Here is a 13,646-nt window from a genome sequence, read left to right as displayed (position 1 = left end):
ACAACTACAGGCAAGTGATGCAAAACACATTTGTATTGGACCAATCTAAGTGAAGTGCTTGTGAAATCTTGGAACAGAGTTATAGCAGTCATTTCTTTATTACATTGTTTGCTTAACTATCTAAATCATTATAAATGTTTCACAGCTGCTACAGTGCCTTTGGTCAAAGTAATCTGTATTTGGTTAAGCCTTTTTATCCCCCCACCCCCACCCCCAAGAATCATCATCATATATACAGTGCAAATGCAGAACTGGTTTGTGCTTGTCGCCTGTATTGCAGATTCGTATGTTAAGTATAATTTGAACTTTCTGTGTTTATGCCTTCTGAGGAGGAGTATTTTGCCTACTGGCATGATTTTTATATACTGCTTTTGGAACTGCGTCAGTGAAATTACACTGGAATTAAGCCTGCAGTGAGTAAATTGATGCATAATTAGCAAGGGAAATGTTTATGTAACTAGCAAAACAAATTAAAATGGTGTGCTGATCAAGGGCCTAAGCAGCTACTGAAAATGTATACAGTAATTAAAGTGGAAAGCAATGTATGTGTGTTAACACAACTTTAGGAGTTAATTCCTAATAAAAGTAATTATGAAAAGAATGACCTGGGCGTTGTAAACTGTAGAAGAAATATATTGCTGAAACGCTAAAACATGTTCTGGTTTTATTTCAGGCCCAAAGCAGAACTACCTATTATGCACCAAATCAGATGGCTCAGATGAGACCCAGTCCACGTTGGCAACAGCAACAAACCAGGCCCCAAGGTAAGCATTACTGCAGTGGCATTTGTCATGTTTATTTGCTTGAAATTTATGAGGCATGGAGTGTATGAAAAAGATATTGGATATTACAGATCCATAAAATTCCAGGGACTGAAGAGAATGTTTCTCACTTTGTCAGACATTGGCTTTTTAAAATAAAAGGACTTTGTCATAACTGCTAAGTTATAAGAAATTTTTGTTTGTGGCATTTTTAACGTTAAAAGTAGAGATTTCCTCAGTGGTTCATTTGAGTTAAATGCGCCTTTAGATGTGGTACTGATTTTTATGGATCAGGGAATCCCCAAGTTTGATATCTCAGTTGATGTGAGTTAGCCTTTGCCCTCCATTCTGTAGTGAGATTTTCTAAGCCAGGCATTTTAGTGTGTGGAGCAATTGGAGGAAGGTATTTCTTTGCCCAATCCCAGGAGCTGTTCAGCGAGCAATGTTAGTTGAAAAATGGGAACTGGTAGCCTGCAATTATTGTGGCAGGTAGCAACAACTTGTGTTAATATATGCCCAGTGGTCTTGGGTGCAAGAGCATTTGAAGCATTTACCCCTCAATCTCTCCTGGGGATGATCAAATCTGGAATAAGTGGGAAGGGAAGGTAAATTCAGATTATTCACAATTAATTCAAATGCTGATCTCAGTTACTGGTATGGAGTACATGCAAATAAATGTCTATACCTCCATGAGTTCTTGACTATTATTGTTTTGCAATTGCATATCTAGTTTGCAGTTGTAGATTTTTTTTCTAAATATAACACCACAGTTACTGACATGCAGTAAAATGTCAACATGTGACCAGTTTAGTTGTTGAATTGTAATCTGGTCCTGGGAAGACAACAGATGCTGGTGCCATGTGGAATATTAATTTAAGTAAATATTAGTGCTGCTACAACATGTAGTGTGGAAATACATTTTTAACTTGAGAATTTGCCAGTTAAAGTGGAAAATTCCAGGTTCCTAACAACAGTCTGTAATATTGTTGCATGTTCATGTAGGTTTTTGACTTGCAAAGTTGGAGATGTGACTTGTGCAGAAGTACGATGGATTTTTGACAGCTAGTGTAAGTCACAAGTATAAAGTTGTCCTGGTACACTTCATCAGGTTTTAGGCACTGTTCCCTCTAATTTTACTTTGTTGCCCTTTTGATCGCTGTGTGGCCCTGAATCTTGTGTCGTTAAAGGGAAAATTGGTTGTGCGCGCCTGTTGCACTGTGCAGTATGTTCCACATTACTGCACAGCTGCGCACTCGCGCAGCTTAGAAGGAACATTGGTTTTAGGGTAATAAGCCAATCATTCATTAAATATCCATCCCTACAAATTCAACATTGTAAATACACAACAAATTTGAAAATATCTGGATTTATTCACAGTTAGAAAGAATCAAAATACTACAGATGCTGGAAATCCAAAAAAAAAGAGGAAAATGCTGGAAATACTCAGCAAGTTTAACAGCATCTGTGGAGAGAGAAAAATAGTTAATGTTTCAGGTCAATGACCTTTCATCGAACAAGGAAAAGTTCAAGATGGTGCTGTTCTAGGCTTCAGAAGCCTTAAGTATATATATTTTTTAAAAGGATGATTTGATTGCTTTCAGTATCAGTTCTTTGCTTCAACAGGGTTCCAAGCCATGCCAAATGCCCTTCGTCAGGGAGGTCCTAGGCCTTCTCTGCGTCACCTAACGCCAACAGGAAATGTTCAGGGTCCTCGAGGTATTCCTGGTGCACAGAGAATGGGTGAGAGTTTATGTTATTACAAAGCATATTGTAATATTAGTGTATCTCCCGTTATCCTGACAAAATCTGTAATGTACTATGTAGTGTCAGTTGAGGAATACATGAATGAAAATGGTTGAATTCACAAACAGTAGGTGAAGACCCCCTCAGGTCTATTCATAAATTCAGGAGACAATTTATTTTTAGCAGCATTGCAAAACCTTCATTAACAGACAAGAATCATGGTTTTAGAAATTTGGGAGTAAATCTTGAACATAATATAGCAGCGTCTGTCTTACTATTCCATATGTGATTAATAAATTGTAAAGCTTCTCCTCTTACATTGCTAGGTTTACCATTGTGTATGGAGGGTGGCCTCCTTTGATGTTGGTATCCTACAAATAAATTATGGGGGGAATTTTATGCTCTCCCCACAGCAGGTTTGGAGGCAGGGAGAGCATGTAACCTGGTGGGGGTGGGGGGACCCCGCCAGCTTCCCGCCTCCGCCGAAATTAAGTTCGGGGCGGAAAGGCCTGTGAACGGCCTTTTCACCCCGCCACCAATTGAAGTGGGCAATAATGCCCAGTTAAGGGCCTCATCCTGCTACCGCAGTTAGCAGAGTGGCAGGCGGGACTGTCGCTGCACGGGCAGCATAATAAGCAAAATCTTGCATGCCGGCTCCAGGTGGCGGGGGGGGGTGGGGGTGGGGGGTGGGGGTTGGGGGGGAAATGTTGTGTGGTCCCTTGTTAAAAGGCACAGTACCTAAACGAGGGACCAGGCATCGGGAAGGGGAGAGGCCGCTGAGAGCCATCCCCTGCCCTAGCTGCTGACCCCTCTGCATCCCCCGCCCCCCTGCGACCCCCACCTCATGAGAGACCCTTCCTGCTCTGACCTACCTGTGGCCTGGGTCCAGCGCTGCTTTTGGGCTTCAGGTAGGTGCTCCACTGGTAGAGCCACTCAGTTAAAGAGCTGGCAGCCTCTAGTTAGCTGGCAGCTCACAGAGGACGGGACTTCCATCACCAGGGTCCTTGATCCCGTGGAAAGCCTGCTGTTGTCCAGAGTCACTGAACCATACTTTAAAAAAAAATTTTTTTAAGTCATATTTTATTCCTTGGCTGTGCTGGGATTGTTGATTTTAGTCGTGATCCTCCTGATTGCTATCCAGTAAACTCTGATTTTAAAATGCAGTTCTTTGTCATTGGGTTGTCAGAATCAGACTTGGCTATGATGTCCCTCTCGAAAGAAGCAAGAACTTGCATTGATGTACTTTTCCCACCTTTGGAGTGTACCAACTCACTTTACAGTCAACTAAACCTTTGAAGTTTAGTCACTGTTGTAGGCAAATGTGGCAGCCCTTATACACACAGCAAGGTCCCACAAGCAGGAAGGAGATAAATGGCCAGATTATAGGTTTCAGTGGTGTTGGTTGAAGGATAAATGTTGATATATGGGTAGAATTCTTGTGTTCTTTAAATAACTCCACAGGATCTTTTATGTCCACGTGAGACGGTTTACAGGGCTTGGTTTAATGTCTCACCTGAAAGTAGGCACCTTTGACAGTGCAGCACTCCCTTGGTAGTGTTAGTCTAGGTTATGTGCTCAAGTTTTTGGAGTGAGGCTTGAACCCATGACCTTCTGACTCAGGTGAGGCTGACACCTCTAGTGCTGAATACACTGCAAGCACTTAATAGTGATGAGGTATCATATCTAGGTGAAATTGGCACCCTGAGAACAGGATGGAGAAAATTGGCATGAGAATTTTTTTAATGGACCGACACATATAAGCTACACAGGACATTAAGGTCCCAGGTTTGAGCTGGGGTCTGTGTTGAGTTATTTGATCTCAGCCTTGACAGCAGTAGGTGGTGTGACAGTTTGCCTACCCACTCTTGGACTGGGTGAGAAAAATCAGACAGGGTTTCTATTACTTATTTTATGCAGAGCTCCTGCTAGGAAACGGGTGAGGACAGAATGTGCACCCCCACCTCTCATCACACAACTTGCCGAAAGCTCACTATCTATGTGCTTAGGAGAAGGAAAAGAGGGCCTTTGAAACTCTGCCCCAGTATGAGTTAGCTGTTTCAGCACAAGAGGACAGAATATTGCAACAGTAAAATAATCTCACTTTTTTTACTTCATTGAGTAACATTTTTCAGAAATGCATTTTTCTTCTATCCCTTGATGTTTTAGTGGGTTTACGTATGATGACCAGCTGAACCATTTGAACCAGAAAGGTCCCAGATTCAATCTGTGCAGAGTAGAAACGCTACAGTTAACAATGGGACAGGGATCAGAAAATTTAGTTATGATAGTTTTCCTTCATCCCTTTCTGAACATGCACATGTGGATGTTGAAGACAGGATCAGGCTCAGCTGCGATGCTCCTGCAGTCAAATGGCCTATCAGCACAGACTGTTAACTTTCCTAATATAGGATGACTATCTGTAGGACTTGTGTATCTTAGCAAGGAGTTAGTGTCTCCCTAACATGAGAAAATTGGCAAGCTAGTTGTTGAATTACAGCATACTGTTGATAATCACCATAAAGAATCTTGAATTAACCACATATTTTGCATAGTCCAACTTTTCATAAGCCTGGCAACAGTTGCTCGGTTTTACTAATAGTGTACCCATTACCTTGTGTAGAAGTTGTCAACCTTACCTTTAGAAGGCAAGGTTTGCACATCATAATGGTAGATGCTGATCTTTTTGTCCAGCTCCATGGAAATCTAGCTCATGGCTTTGTTGTTTCAGGATTATCTACGGCTCAGAATCTGGCTCATCGGCCTGGAATTGCTGGCCCAACACCACGGAGTGTTCCACCTTACAAATATGCTCCCACTGTCCGCAACCCACAGCAATCAGTAGTACAACCTCAAATGGCTGTACAGCAGGTACAATAAGTTGGTAAAGTTTTCATTTAAATATTGGTGAATTAGGCTAATTGAATATAAAATAAACTGGACTAGTCATCTGTTTTGCATTTAGTCACTGATGCAATGATTTAGCTAACAATTGAGAACGAGGATTACCAAAAATAATTATTTTTCATCCTTTTCAATAGCCATTATCAGTTCACATAGTAACACGAGCATATTTAATTTAATGAATGGACATAATTTGTAGAGAGAATACATATAAACATTAATGCCAACTAAGTGTACTAATATTCAGAAAGTAGATGTTGGCTTAACTGCATCCTATCAAGAGAGATCTCAAGCAGAAACCCAATGCAACCACAGTGTCTCGGGAAAACTGGCAACAGAGGGAGTTTGTGTCCATGTTAGTGTTGCACATTCCCATGGTTACTGATCCAAGAGTTGCAATATAGAAGCCAGTTTTAGTTATCTCATTTCTGGTAAAGGGATGCTACTGCTGGGGAGTGGAAGGGAGAGATAATTCTGCTAACTGATGACCATGAGTTTTCTGTTTTTCAGCCCTCTCAGTCTGCAGTTCTTGTACAAGGACAGGAACCTCTGACTGCCTCCATGCTTGCTGCAGCCCCTCCTCAGGAACAGAAGCAAATGCTCGGTAAGTGAAATCTGAAGCAGCTCTGCCACATGATTAGGATAAAAATGCATGAATTAACAAGTGTTGCTTTGAACTTCCAAATATATAGTATGATTGGAAATCATAAATGCATGACTCGTTAATACGTATGGAAAGCGATTGCTAAATGTTCATTCACCCCTTCCCTATCTGCTCTTTTCAATTTATTGAAAGATCTAAATCCTGTTCTGTTGCATTTTCAGGTGAACGCCTCTTCCCCTTGATCCAGAGTATGCACCCTTCCTTAGCCGGAAAGATCACTGGAATGCTTCTGGAGATAGACAATTCTGAGCTACTACACATGTTGGAGTCGCCAGAATCACTCCGGTCAAAGGTGTGCTGATTCAGCTCACTTATTTTATGGCTGTTGGCAAAGACTAGTTTTAGCATCCAAATGACAGCTGTATGTTTAAAGAAATATGGCATTGTTGGGACTGTGTGGAGGGATGAAAACTCTTTTCAACTCTCTGGACCTTAAGGCAGTCTCACAATTTGCTCATGCATGTAGAGGTCAGCCCTCAGAGCTTTATTATCAGTTGTGTGCCAGTCCATTGACGATAGCAGAATCTGAGGGTGATTCCAAACCAAAATTTGCAGTTGTTGTTTGGGATTGGCCAAGGTGTATCTGGGGAATTGAGCCCAAAAACTCAGTGCCAGCTGAATACACAACAGTATTCAACTGGCTTTGACTTTGATGACTTGGGCTTCTTCATGTAAGTGACATTTCAACAAAGAAATCTACAACTTTATCACAAAATTGACATATGTTATTGGAAGGAATGCTGCACAAATTATGTAGCAAATAGTGTATGGAGTACATATTTTGGTTCATGTTGGAAATATGAAATCTTGTCTTCTGCAGGTTGAAGAAGCTGTGGCTGTGTTACAAGCTCACCAGGCCAAGAAAGAGGCTGCCCAAAAGGCGGCAGTGGTTGTAGCCACATCCTAATTGCAGGAATGATATGTGCAATGGTAAGCATTCAAATCATTAATTGACCCCCAGTATTCATTCAGATTTTCATAACATAAACTGGCTTCCAAAGACTCATACTGTGGCAGTGAAACCAGTGATTTGACAGTATTTGAATTGGACCTGGTAAGAAATTGGGGACTAAGTGCATCACAACTGGACTTGTAATTGGAGGTCAGTTGGGTTTAATTGACAGTGTTGAGAGAGAATTTATAGTATCAATGTAAATAAAACATTTCCTTCTCATGGCATGAAAGAAACTTGTCCAATGCTATTACTGTTGTATAATTAATATCTTCCCATTCTCTGGGTAAGATTGGCAAAGAATATTGAGGCTGCTATTGGGAAGGATTTAAATTAATTTAAGCCCTGGCGATGTACTAGTAAACTCTATAGCTCATTTAGGCCAATATCCTGAGTATAACACTCAACAGCCAGATGCCAAGCTAAAGATGATAAGGGAGTTATAATGCTAAAGCAACGAGCTGAAAGGCCTTTAGAATGTTTTGGATGTCAATGCCAGATGTATCAAATAAAATGTTAAAATTACAACATGAGAAATTGGATATTATAATTATTTCTGAGATGTGAGGGGAGAGTGACTGCCCTTGACATCAAGGCAGCATTTGACCGCGTATGGCATCAAGGAGCCCTAGCAAAACTGGAGTCAATGGGAATCGGGGAAAACTCTCCGCTGGTTGGAGTCATACCTAGCACAAAGGAAAATGGTTGTGGTTGTTCCAAGTCAATCCTCAGGTCCAGTACATCACTGCAGGAGTTCCTCAGGGTAGTGTCCTAGGCCCAACCATCTTCAGCTGTTTCATCAATGACCTTCCCTCCATCATAAGGTCAGAAGTGGGGATGTTCGCTGATGACTGTGCATTGTTCAGCACCAATCGTGACTACTCAGGTACTGAAACAGTCCATGTAGAAATGCAGCAAGATCTGAACAATATCCAGGCTTGGGCTGATAAGTGGCAAATAACATTCATGCCAGGCAATAACTATCTCAAACAAGAGAGAATCTAACCATCTCCCCTTGACATTCAAAGGCATTACAATCGTTGAATCCCCCACTATCAACATCCTGGGGGTTACCATTGACCAGAAACTGAGTAGCCATATAAATACCATAGTTACAAGAGCAGGTCAGAGGCTCAGACTGCTAGAGAACTTCCAAGCCTGTTTGTGAAGAAGACACTGAGACTAGAATGCTTAGGTAGAGACTGTTTATTTCTTGCCACAGAACTTACTTCTCCACTCCTAACAACCCACAGCCAGTGCTGGCCAGCTCTTCTTTATATAGACACATTTGAATACAATTAACTAATCAACACCCAACACCTGTTCACCCTATTACCCTCATCTACCAAGTATTTAACATCCATTAACAAAACTTCAGACCCTAACAAGGACTCCTCTGGCAGGTAACTCAACTCCTGTCTCCCCAAAGCCTGTCCACCATCTATAAGGCGCAAGTCAGGAGTGTGATGGAATACTCTCCACTTGCCTGGATGGGTGCAGCTCCAACAACACTCAAGAAGCTCGACACCATCCAGGACAAAGCAGCCTGCTTAATTGGCATCCCATCCACAAACATTCACTCCCTCCACCACCAACGCACAGTGGCAGCAGTGTGTACCATATACAAGATGCACTGCAGCAACGCAGCGAGGCTTCTTAGGCAGCACCTTCTAAACCCATGACCTCTACCACCTAGAAGGACAAGGGCAGCAGATGCATGGGAACACCATCACCTGCAAGTTCCCCTCCAAGCAACACACCATCCTGACTTGGAACTATATCACCTTCCTTCACTGTCGCTGGGTCAAAATCCTGGAACTCCCTTCCTAACAGCACTGTGGATGTACCTATCCCACATGGACTGCAGTGGTTCAAGAAGGTGGCTCAGCACCACCTTCTCAAGGGCAATTAGGGATGGGCAATAAATGCTGGCCTGGCCAGCAATGCCCACATCCTATGAACGAATAAAAAATGTGTTTGGATGTTAATGGTTGATCAGAAATTGAACTAAATGATAAGGGATTCTGGAAGGATAGAGTAGGACAGAAAGGAAGAGGCGTCGATATATTTGTTATTGAGAATTTAAGTTACTGAAATAGGTCATTTTGATGAAATAGGTCATTTTGATGTACTAGCTCCAGCTGAGGCTATTTAGGTTCAAGTGGATCGAACTAATGACTCCAAATTGATGATTGGCGCTTGGGGCCCATCGTGATGAAACACTCTGGGCACAAAGTACTCTATTTTGAACAGGACCAATAGAGCGACACTGGAGTTTACCCAATGCCACCAGACAAAACACACACCCAAGAGCAGGGCATAACAGTTACAAATGGCCTATTCAAACTTAAGTTTTAGTTAGATCAGCATCTGTTTTTCATTGTTGATTCAAGCAAACTGTATCCAGCAGGGTCAGAATCCGAGTTGTATTTTCTATCTCCTGGAGTGTTCGTGGCAATGTCCAGAACAAAATAATGAAAAATAACTTCTCTTTATATTTGACACTATTTCCTGATAATTGCAGAATGTCATCTTAGAACTTTTGCTGAAATGGGTGGATTTTAATTTCCCAGGCATTAAGTGGTCCAATGGTGAGCAATCTAGTGTTGAGGGCAGGACAGGTTCCTAATACAGCATGTTAGTGAGGATACCAGTGGTAATTGGTTACTTGATGCAGTATCAGACTTCTGTATGGGGAATACCTGGGCAACAGTGACCACAGTATTATTAGATTCAGCTTGATCAGGCAGATCAAAATCATGAAGAATTTAATGCTAGCTCTGGATTTCAAGAGAGCTATATTTAGAAACATAGAAGAGGATTGGACTATTCTACTTGGCAGGGATATGACCAAGACAGAAGAGAAATGGAATACCTTTAAAGCCATCCTAATGCAAAAGAAGGCTGTATGTTCCACGAGTCAAAAGAAGGACGCATGATAAAATAAAGTTTAAAGTGGTTAACTGGTCATGTGCAAGGACAAATCAGACATAAGCACAAATACTTCTACAGATCAAACAAAAATTGTTCTCAGCAGAACAGGGAAATAGGTATAGAGTTCAGCTAAAGCTAACCAAAACGGCTATCAAAGCAACCAATAGGTCATTGGTGAAGAAGATGGGATGATTGCAGTAGCAATAGTAAAATCATTTTTAGCTATGTTAAAAGTTAAGAGTGCTGTTAAAGATTAGGGTTGTTGAACAATTCCTCCAGGCAGATTCAGGTGAGCTCCCAGGGTATGACAAAGGTATTAAATTGTTACTTTATATCAGTCTTCATTCCAGCAGATTATGCTCAGGTACAATAATGCAATGTAGAGTTGACTACAAAATTGTGTCAAAGTGGATACAGATATAATCCTGGAAAGAATAAGCGGTCCTGATTACTTTCACCCAGTGGTGCTCAATAAGCCCCTTCTTTATATATTCATTTAACAGTGTACTGGGTTCAGGGATTGTTCCCATGGACTGAAGGAGGTGTATGTAATGCTAATAGTCAAAAAGGGCAACAAATCAGAACCATGAAATTGACTTGGTGGTAGGCAAATTTTTAGAAGGGATCATTAGAAATAATATGGATGGCAACCTGAACAGATGATAGGTTATTGGAAACTCTGAAGAAAGTCATGTCTTACTAATCTGATTGAATGTTTTGAGTAAGTTTCTAGGTTGGTGGATGAAGGTAGTCTGGGGGCCATTGTATACTTGGATTTTCAAGAAGCTTTTGGCAACAGGGTGCCACACAATAGGCTACTTTATAAGATAGTGTTATGTGGGATTGACTGGATATGATTATTTGGGTATGACTGAGGCCCATGTATACCGTGTAGGATTCCAAACTAAAGACGTTTGAGTGGGAAAGAGACATACATGTTATAGTACATAAATCTTGAAAGGTTCATGAGCAATACTGTGAGTTAAGAGTAACTAAAGTATTAGTATAAAAACAGAAAATGCTGAAAACACTCCTCTGGTCTGGCAGCATCTGTGGAGAGAGAAACAGTTGATGTTTCAAGAGTAATTCCAGCATTTTCTGTTTTTATTTCAGATTTCCAGCATTCGCAGTATTTTGCTTTTGTAAAGTATTAGGATGTTTTGCTAGAACAATCCTACATAGAACAAAGTGTACTATATTGTCTTTGTGTTATTCCACGGTTCGGCCTCTTCTAGAATAGTTTCTTCAGTTTTGGTCCTGTCTTGGATAATTAAGGCCCTGTAAAAGGTTTAAAGGAGGGCCACAAGATTGATACCTATCTTAAAAGCCCTTGGGGGCCAAAAAAAGCCCAAAGAGCTGGATCTTCTGAAAAATCTATTTTTTTAAATATAAAAATACTTTTGCTTCCGGGGGATTGTGACTTCTGGTGGGTGGGGTCTTTGGAATCATGCTCGGCTGTACCATGTATGAGACAGGCTTGTTGGACCATCTGGTCTTTTCCTGTCTGGCAATTTCATATGTTAATTTTGCTCCTTTTCGGTCACTCCACAATTCCAAAGTAACTTGATTTTCAGTTTTCACGTGCAATTGAACCAGTTCCTCCAGTTGTTTTAAATTGATAACTTGATAAACATCTTAAGTTTTGAGCTTGTAACAGCCCAAAATATAGAAATTGTTCTTCAGACCTCCAGTGTAAAATTGTGCTGTAATAAAATACACTACACATGCAGTACAATAGAAAACTTTTAACTGGTTTACTAACTGATATGTTACTCTGGAATTGGTCTCTAACACTAATTTAAGAGTAAACAAATATTAACACTGTTTGAACTGCAATTACAAGTTATTTTGTTTTTCCTTTGCAGATTGCCAAGAACCAAGGATTCCACAAATTTTGATTCAGATATATTCAACTTGGATGCGTGGATTGTGCTTAGCTTTGAGGAAAAAACAAAAAAACATTGCAAAATTTCAAATAACCAGATTCTGAAACATTTTAAATGTACCGTAAGAATTTAAAAGAAATATATTTTGATAAATCAAACTATAAAATTATCAAGCAGGGCACCACTTTGATTTAGAACTTGTTTTGTTTTGAAAATGGGTATCTGTGGCCAGGATAGATTTATTTATTTTTTCCTTCTCTTTAAAGAACAGGAAAATTAAAAGTTAAAGGTATGAGAATGGAGCTAGATTTTATTTTGCAGTTGAGTTTTATCATTAAGGTGTGTTTTAATTTTTAAAACTCAAGTTTGCCTAAATCTGGAAAAGTGTGTTTCTGATTGGGGAAGGGAGAAAACAATAAAAACTCTTTCACTAAGCAGTGTGAATTGTCTTAATTTACATTGGAGGGATTCTTATTTTTCGTGGATGATTTATTAGGTTATGACAGTATAGCAGACTTTTTAAATTAGTGGAATCAAGCTTTCGAGGTGAAAAAGAGAATTGCACTACATAATGGAAGAATATTGTGGCTGTCACGTGATTGCTGAATAGTACCTTAGCATGTTTGCGGCTTCTCTGTTATTTCCCATGTAAGTAGCAGCAGATTCCAGATATGAAGTCCTGGGTTCCTTTCTTGCATAACGACAGTAGGTCTAGCACAATCATGGATGTCTTCTGTTGCTTCACTCCCTAGCAAACTGGTCTATATCCTACAAGCTAAGAAAAATCTTATAATTAAAAAGTGTTCAAAATGTTTCATGGCTGTGAAGTGATGTTGAAATGTTGAAGTTCAAATCTAAGGGATAGGACACTTTGTTTGGTCAATATGGCGGAGGCTGTTCCCTCCATCTGTTTGGCGGAAATACTGTGTGAAGATGATAAGTTTTCCCAACAGGAAAAAACATAACTTAAGCTATTGTGCATCTCCTTTTGGTTGAGACTGCTAATGAATCATCTGGGATTATCAACCTAAGCAAGATACATCTGGTTCAGGAGAAGAGAAGCTTCACGTAAAATGGGAGAAGAGAAAATAAGCAAATGTCATGAAAAGGTGTTGATTGCTTTTGAACATTTCTGCTTCACTTGTTGAAATAAAAAATTGTATTTCACAGTGGCCCCTGCAGGGGTTCTCAGTCAACCTTTTTGCTTCCAAAACCCGCCATTATAAGAAAATCTGGGAACCCCTGTAACATAATGAATATCTCAATACCAACACAGCCACAGCAGTAAAAGCCACCAACTTGAATTAACCACACAAGTATTAACCACAAGATAATTTTAAGGCTGTAAACTTCCTCAGAATACAGACGTGGCTTCAAACATACAATCCGCCCTACTGCTTTGGCTTTAGAAATTTTTCATTTTACAGTGACAATACTTGCTACAAAAATAAATTATCACTGGAAAGAAGCATAATATGAAAGCTCCAGGCTTTAAACTTTTAAACATATTTTTTTAAAAACTAGTCCATTGATGCAATAACATTCACATCAACAATCCTATCATCTAAATTTTTGCAGGTAACTGAAAAGTTTAAAGATGTGAAACCTTAATGCAAATATTTGCACTGTGGCAAAATGCAAACTTCCCTCAGTGACAAACATGGAAGACACAAGAAAGTTTTTATAGTAAGTTGCTCAAATTTGAATGTGGTAAAACTATCTCCTTGAAATTAACAAAATAAAGCTTGTATTAAAAAGATGTATCTAGTTTTAATCTCAACGGAATGCATGCTGGTTTAAAAAAA

General features: G+C 40.0%; 1 protein-coding gene across 3 annotated transcripts in view; it reads left to right on the top strand.

The window, feature by feature from the left end:
* The window catches only part of pabpc4 (poly(A) binding protein, cytoplasmic 4 (inducible form)), a 50,708-nt gene extending 38,433 nt beyond the window's left edge, over window positions 1–12,275 (top strand). For all 3 annotated transcript variants that reach the window (XM_068011394.1, XM_068011397.1, XM_068011395.1), the window contains 7 exons: window positions 674–764; window positions 2,385–2,501; window positions 5,233–5,372; window positions 5,916–6,009; window positions 6,231–6,361; window positions 6,890–6,999; window positions 11,821–12,275. In XM_068011394.1, coding sequence (XP_067867495.1) covers window positions 674–764; window positions 2,385–2,501; window positions 5,233–5,372; window positions 5,916–6,009; window positions 6,231–6,361; window positions 6,890–6,976 — 660 coding nt within the window. In that variant the 3' untranslated portion in view covers window positions 6,977–6,999; window positions 11,821–12,275. The remainder of the gene's footprint in view (window positions 1–673; window positions 765–2,384; window positions 2,502–5,232; window positions 5,373–5,915; window positions 6,010–6,230; window positions 6,362–6,889; window positions 7,000–11,820) is intronic.
* Window positions 12,276–13,646: the final 1,371 nt, after the last annotated feature.

Source organism: Heterodontus francisci, chromosome 31, assembly GCF_036365525.1.
Source record: "Heterodontus francisci isolate sHetFra1 chromosome 31, sHetFra1.hap1, whole genome shotgun sequence".
Taxonomy (NCBI): domain Eukaryota; kingdom Metazoa; phylum Chordata; class Chondrichthyes; order Heterodontiformes; family Heterodontidae; genus Heterodontus; species Heterodontus francisci.
The sequence above is the reverse complement of the archived record's forward strand: the minus strand, read 5'-3'. Positions and strand labels throughout refer to the sequence as shown.